A 7,944-nucleotide genomic window follows, 5' to 3' on the forward strand; every position below is an offset into this window, starting at 1 on the left:
TCAGCAGGAGGCCGGACTAGTTGGATGTGAGCCAGCCGTGTGCCCTTGCAGCAAGGGAAGCCAACAGCCCCCTGAGATGCGCTATGACAAGCGTTGCCAGCAGATCAACGGAGGGGATCCTCGCCCTCTACTCAGCCCTGGTGCAACACACCTGGAGTACCGTGTCCAGTTCTGGGCTTCCCAGTACAAGAGAGACAGGGACATGCTGGAGTGAGTCCAGTGAAAAGACTGTGAAGATGATCACTGGACTGGAGCATCTGGCACACAAGGGGAGGCTGAGAGCACTGGGACTGCTCGGCCTGGAGAGGAGAAGGCTCATGGGGGACCTTATCCATGTGCATAAATACCTGAGCAGGGGGCAAAGGGGACAAAGCCAGGCTCTTCTCAGTGCTGCCCAGTGACAGGACAAGGGGCAATGGCCACAAACTGAAACACACATGAAATGCTACTGAAACAAAATAAACCCCTTTCTTTAACGTGAGAGTGGTTGAGTATTGGAACAGGGTGCCCAGGGAAGCTGTGGACTTTCCATCCTTGGGAGATATTCAGAACCCAGCTGGACACAGACCTGAGCAACCAGCTGCAGCTGCCCCAGCTGTGAGCAGGGAGTGGGACTAGATGATCTCCAAAAGTCCCTGCCAACCCAAACTATTCTCTGATTCTGTACTGTGCTGAGTTAACATCCAGCCTGAACTCTCCTATGATCCTAATGAGCCAATTTGGAAGAAAACATAAAAGCAAAAGAAAAATAATTACCGACTGACTCTACTATCAGTGGACACTAGTTTTTACTGTCACACTGGACAAGTGCCTTTATTATAGAATCACAGAATGGCAAGGGTTGGAAGCGACACTGGGAGATCATCCAGTCCAACCCCCCTGCTAAAGCAGGTTCACCTAGAGCATGTTACACAGGACATTGTCCAGGCGGGCTTTGAATATCTTCAGAGAAGGAGACTCCACAACCCCCCTGGACAGCCTGTTCCAGTGCTCTGTCACCCTCCAAGTAAAGAAGTTCTTCTGCATACACAACTGAAACCTCTTATGTCTCAGTTTGTGCCCATTGCCCCTTGTCCTGGTGCTGGGCACCACTGAGAAGAGTCTGGCTCCGTCCTCGTGACTTCCACCCTTAAGATATTTGTATGTGTTGATGAGGTCCCCTCTCAGTCTTCTCTTCTTCAGGCTGAACAAGCCCAACTCTCTCAGCCTTTCCTCATAGGGGAGGTGCTCCAGTCCCTTTATCATCCTAGTTGCCCTCCTCTGGACTCTTTCTAGGAGTTCCTCATCTTTCTTGAACTGGGGTGCATGAGGTTCGACCTCCCCAGGTGCAGCACTCGGCACTTGCCCTTGTTGAACTTCATCAGGTTCCTCTCTGCCCAACTCTCCAACCTGTCCAGGCCCCGCTGAATGGCAGCACAGCCTTCCAGCATATCAGCCACTCCTCCCAGTTTTGTGTCATCAGTGAACTTGCCGAGGGTACACTCCGTCTCCTTCTCCAGGTCATTGATTAGTAAGTTGAACAGGACCAGGCCGAGTACTGAGCCCTGGGGAACTCCACTAACTACCGGCCTCCAACTGGACTCTGCCCCGCCGATCAGAACCCTCTGAGCTCTGCCGTTCAGCCTGTTTCCAATCCACCTCACTGTCCACTCATCCAACCCACACTTCCTAAGCTTCCCTATGAGGATGTTATGGGAGACAGTGTCAAAGTGACCAAGTGATTCATTTTTCTAATGAATTATTCTTCAAGGTGTAGTTTTTAATAATTTAAGCAAAACCCATGCACCATACATTCCCCTTCTACCTAGCAGCAGCCTTTCTACGGAAAGGAAGCGGTTAGCTTTGAAGCAAATTTAGCTGACCTATATATGCCAATATTTTATGCTATGCTTCATCTGAACTATTTTCAACATACACTTTTCTCATCTGTGACTCAGGAACTGTGTGCCATACACAGTTGTTCAAAATACTCTAAACATACCTCACAAGCAAAAAAATATGGGCTTTAGAGAAAAATTACATAGGCTTATGTAAGTAAAGACCGTTGCATAAGTCACAAATTCAAAAGAACTGAATACTGATCTTCAGTCATTCCCTGTTGCCTAGAACTCACCTGAGCAAATTGTGATATTTAGATTTTGTATACAATTACTTCGTTAAAAAAGAGAATGAATCATAAAGAAGATATTTTCCTTCAAATCTTGTTGCTACCTTTTCAAAAGATTGTATAAGGCATTGGAAAAATTGTACTTCAGTACTATTCCAACTACTAGGAGCTAGTGGGACAACATCACAAATGAAATCCTAGAAGCTTCAGAATATCCATATTTTGCATTATCTCATAATTTCCAAAGACAGAATAGAGTAAGATGCCCTGGATGTGGTTATCAGGAAAGGCCCATGTTTGCACGTGCCTAACTCTACAAAGGATTTTGTGCTGTGATTCACAGAAACGCTTCATGCTCTATGTGCCCTTGACCCTATGCCTAAAACCTGAGAGAAAATCTCATCTTTTAGGAAAAAAAGGAAAATCTGTCAACCATGAACCAAACAGACCAACAAGCTGCTGTCATCCTGAATCTACAGATGGAAAACAGCTACGTTATTAGCTGCCTTAATTCATATGGTTGGGAAGAAAACAAATGACAGTTCTAAAGTATAATGGTAAATTGTCCCAAGTCAGCAGCTAAAAATTTCATTGACATCTTTTTAGTGAAAGCATCCAGCTAGTGTTTTTATTGTCTTGGACATGGTATGGATTGTACACTAAGGAACAGTTTATCAAGTGTATGTCATAAAACATGGATAAATTCAAACTGAATAGTAAAAGTATGAACAAAAATGGAAACTGTTACACAATCTTAACTCGAACAAGTCATTGCCAGACATCCACTACAATAAGTGCCCTACTAGTGAGCAGTATAAGCTGCAGACCCCTGGGGAGCTGATTTTCAGATAAGGATTCTATAACGCAACATGCATGTAAGCACTAGAAAAGGAACACAAATTGATCAATGCATCAAAAATACGTAATTTGAAAAAGAACTGAATTGATATGTTGGGCTGGGTAGGGAAGGTAATTTATGGTAGCATTTGGACCTATGATAGGATTTGTCACTCACAACAGATGGCAGCATGTTTTAGATTAAAAGGTATGCGAGAGATTTGATTTCTCTCAGTTTTGCCATCCTCCGCCCCTCCCCCCTTTGCAGTTTTCCTTGGAATCCTTATTACTCCCTTTGTATGGTACTGCTCTGACCTTTGTTCCAAAAGACAAATAATTATCTGCTTGTCTTTTGGGCAGACAAAGCAGAAAGGGAAAACTCTATATTCTTAATTCTATATGGTATTGTAGAAACACGTCTCTTCACTCTGAAGAAAAACAAGAGAAGGATTATGTCAGCAGTGAAGAAGATGGCTGCTAGCAAAATTATGCTTCTCAGGAGTTTGAAGAGGTGCAAAGCTCTTGCAAAGCAACATAATTTGGATGCCAGAACTGTGGCACTTTTGTGAATGCACCTGCTTTGTTGGTATAACTACATCCATCACAAGAATATTTTGTGTGCTCCTATCTCCGCAGCGGTAGTACACTCATAGCATAGACATAACCTAAGCCTAAGTTTAGGAACTGAGACAACATCTTCACTTAAAGATGGTATTTAAATCAAGACACCTACAAATAAATATAACCTGACTTTTAAAAGTTTGACTTCTGAGATGAACAAAGCTTAGAAGCACGCAGCACTTTTAAGAATCGGGCCACTTTAAATTGTGCACAAAAAAGCTCATATTCAAAAAGGAACAAACTGAACATTGTGGGAATTGGCTTTTGGATAGGAAGTAACAATCTTAAACTGAAATTAAACACTTGATTTCTTTATACCTCAAGAAGGGGGGGCATTCACGGTCCTTCAGCAGAAGTGACAACACCTAGCCACCTTAGTGGTGGAATTCCTATGCCATCAAGCCCTGGAGCCTAAATGGAAATTATGCCCGACTGCTTTGTTGTTCTGAGCATAGATAAGCCCTGAGACAGTCACCTAGAGGCAGTTATTTACTTACTTATTTTAATACAGCTAAGCAATTAGAGCCTTAACTTATCCAAGTCCTGTCTTGTATTGGACGGATTCGACTGCACTGCCCCTGAACCAGGCATCTTCTCCAGCCTGCTTCTCCAGCAGCAGGCAACTCAAAGCAGTCTCCCTGGCTGGATTTTTTTCTGTTAAACCACACGATCAGTCAGTATAACTCATCAAGTGCCACAGATTACCATTTCATTCCATCTGCAAATGTACTCGAGAATCATTTTATATTTCCTTCCAGGTAACTGATAAAGCTATTGAGCATATTACGCCAAGAACAGATTCCTGTGAGTTCCCACTAGAAGCAACCTTTGAGATTAATATTCCCCAACTGTAATCACTTTTCAAGATGTTCTGTTAGCCCATTTTTAATCCATTTGGTAGCCCTGGATTACACTGATTTTACACACTGTTATTTCATTTTGTTTTTAACCACAGTCAATAAGACTAAGTAAATGTCATAAAGTAGTCTAAGTGTATTATTGTCAGCACAGCTATCTCTGTTGACTTCATTTGTGATCTTGGAAAAAGCAGTATCGAGCTTGTTTGACAAGATCTGTTACCCATAAAAGCTTGCTGGCTGGCATGAGACATGATGTCATCTCTTCATTTTTTTGTTGAAGGTATCTAGTTTCAACCTTCCAATGATTTTGCTTGACCTATAGTTACCTGGATCATCTTGTTTAACCTTTAAAAATTCTGGCAAAACATTTGCTTTTTCCAGTTCACTGGAACTCCCCTTGGTATGCCAAGATTTGTTAAAAAGCAACAATGGTTTAGACAGTTCAACTCTATTAATACTCTCCTATGCAAGTTTTCTAGTCTGACAGAGAATTAAGGAGGAAATATAATTACTGAATTTCACTTCTAACTTCAATTTTAGAAGAGCTGAACTTCTGTTAGAATGACTTGCCAGCATTTCCACAATGAAGTGTAATGCACCCATTAGTATCTTTGCTATAATGTTTTAAATAATCTCAAGTGCTTCTGTGCCTTGCAGCTCCAAAATACTTGAAGTATTATAGGGACAGTTTGATTTTCATATAGTTGTTCCGCCATATGTATTTCCTTTTGTCGTATCTCTCTTCCTCCCACCATTTGCATGCATTTTATGAGAAAGCCTGGAATTTTACAGGATAAGATTAAAGGACAGATAACTGAAAAAAAAAATCGACTTTTGTAAGCAACATGTACGGCTGTGTTCAATGTAATTTTTAGAAGCTTTGGGTTCAGCTAATGTTAATAAATAATCCATGTAACAATCTTGGTTTTGGCAAACTCCTTAAACTGTAGGGGTTTGAACTTAAACTGTATTTAAACACTATCACTGTAAATTTGGCATGCATTATTTCTGAAGCTATTGATTAAACATCTTTCATCTGCTGTCGCATCTTATGGCATTTATACTAGCAGGTGGAAAGGCAAGATACTGTATAACAATTTCTGTCTTATTACCCTACTTTATCTGAAAATACAGATATAAAAATGTCTTTGGAAAAAACAATGGCAGTATGAAAGAAGATTCAAACTAAATGTAAGAAGCTTTTTAAATACATTAGTGGATTCATCATTGGTTATAGCTTTTATTTGCTGAATGGAATTGCTAGCAAACTGCCAGGTGTATCTACTAAATCAATAACTAGCATCTAGATTTCAATATGCTCAGTTTGAAGCACATTTGAATATTTCTTCAAATATTTAACCTCAACTTCTACTCTCTTATATGGGTAAAATACAACAGAACAGTGGAAATAAAAATTTTTTTTAATACCCTTAGTATGTGTGGATTAAATAAGAAAAACATTTGGCCTATTGCATAAGAAGATAAGAGCAGCACAACTTGCAATTAATATGAAAATTTGTATGTGAAGTTCTCCTTAAAATGACAAAAGTGATTGCTTGCTTGTGGGAGACAGGTTACCTAGAAGAACTTTTTCCTGACATTTGGCTGATACCACCATTCTTGATTGCTTTGTAAAGCCTCCTTTTGAATCATTACACAACACTAACCCACCTACTGATCTATCAAGAGGAATAAAAAGGGCTGCTTTTCTTTTTTCACATCAGGAAAAGTTACTGTATTAATACACTGTTATGTAGAATCACCTACATACAAATATAACAAAGTAAAACAATTTCAGGATTCTTTAGGTTTCAATTATGCCCATCTGCGCACCGCTCCAATGCTCGAAAGCCCTTTCCAGTGTGGTACCCAACAGCTTATTTTTAAAAATAAACTTTGTTTGGATGAAATTTTACATAGTTCCTATCTTTCTTTCATCTGTTTGCATGCCAGAATGAGACTGGTTTTTTATAAGCTCTGTTATTAGAGAGAATAATACAGTGTGAGAAAACAGCTACTAACACAGGCCACAACTGGACTCTCAAATAACTGTTTTTATAGATCAAATCCTGAGAAAGTATCATAAATCTTCTTCCCAGTTTCAGTGGAGATTCCTTGCATAGGGATTTGGGTTCCTGGGACTGAAATTGTCTTGGAAGTAGAAGAAACAAATCAAAATAACATAGCTAATGAATGCCAGCTATAACGGCAACAGAAGCAGGCTAATGCAGTATCTTCTACCTGCTGGGATTGTGGTCCCCTGTCCAAGACACCTCTCAAGTCTGGAGGGCTTATTCTAAAACTGGCTTCAAGTCTTCTGACAGGAAGACATGTATTTTTCACAGATTTTGTTTGTTTGTTTGTTTCAGCATATGAAACACCAAATATTTTTAGTCAATTCTACTTTTACTAACCCAGAACACAAGGCCAGTACCAAGTAAATTGCGATCCTGGCTATAAATCATTTGTCAATGTTTCTCACCTTCCCTATCATCTCTGCATTAACGGAACATTTTCCATTAGTGAAGAGAACTTCTACTTCTTGCAGTCAGAGAGTGGAATCAAGACTATGAAAACAAAATAGACCCTAAATTTAAGTTTCAATTTCAGGGGTTTTTTTTGAAGGAAAGACAAAGCTTTCCTTCTAAAGGAAAAGCCCTACAGAGACATTATTTTCCGATATGAAAACAGTTAGAGGTGGAAGTGATTTTAAGACAGAGCCACACTGACATTTGTGCAGCTCCGTTTGCATACATAATTACCTTAACAAAATTCTAAAACATCAGACACTTGCACCCAAATTTCCATTTATAGCCAATATAAAACCAATTTAGACAATCCCTCTACACTTAAGAAGTATGTGACAGAACTATTTCAAGTAGCTAAGAAAAAAGACACAAAATCCATGTGCTTTGTGCCTGTGCTGCCAAAAATTACTTTGGCTGAGATGATATAACTCTACAAAAACATTTGTTAACATAATGTTATTTATTTCCTTGTTTTGCCTAACTGCAATGTTTACTTTGTACCTGCGTATGTTTGCACTTTTATTATGTTCAAGACTATGATTTCAAAGAAACATGGATTTGAGCAAGAAATATTTAGTCTGAGTTTATCAGCCTGAAACACTCAACACAACATTCCTAAAGCAATACCACACAAAAAGCCAACTTTCCCATTTCGTCTATGACCTGAAGTTGTGAGGAAAGACAGGAAATTTACCCGATTCCTGGAGATAGCGATACACCAAGAAATTCACTTCGTCACTGGTTATGCTCATCTTAGCCCAACCTCAATATGATGAGGTTTACGAGAAGTGTGATCCACGCTCTGTTCAAAGGGAAAGAAAAGAACAGGTTTTGTTTCATCTTGATTTAGGATTAAATCTGTTATCAAAATAGAGGTGGGAATTGTTAAGATATTTAAAGATCTCATATAGAGCTGTTACGTCCCAGTGTGAGGCACCCATTAAATATTGTGAATCAAGTACACAAGCTGTACTGTACCTTTTATGATAAT

At 39.7% G+C, this 7,944-nt stretch overlaps 1 protein-coding gene across 1 annotated transcript in view; it reads right to left on the bottom strand.

The window, feature by feature from the left end:
- TBL1X (transducin beta like 1 X-linked) overlaps positions 1 to 7,744 on the bottom strand; it is a 54,304-nt gene extending 46,560 nt beyond the window's left edge. The window contains exon 1 of the mRNA XM_009646349.2: positions 7,648 to 7,744. Coding sequence (XP_009644644.1) covers positions 7,648 to 7,705 — 58 coding nt within the window. The 5' untranslated portion in view covers positions 7,706 to 7,744. The remainder of the gene's footprint in view (positions 1 to 7,647) is intronic.
- Between the last annotated feature and the right edge of the window lie 200 nt (positions 7,745 to 7,944).

The sequence above is a fragment of the Egretta garzetta genome, unplaced genomic scaffold (assembly GCF_000687185.1).
Source record: "Egretta garzetta isolate BGI_Z169 unplaced genomic scaffold, ASM68718v1 scaffold49, whole genome shotgun sequence".
Taxonomy (NCBI): domain Eukaryota; kingdom Metazoa; phylum Chordata; class Aves; order Pelecaniformes; family Ardeidae; genus Egretta; species Egretta garzetta.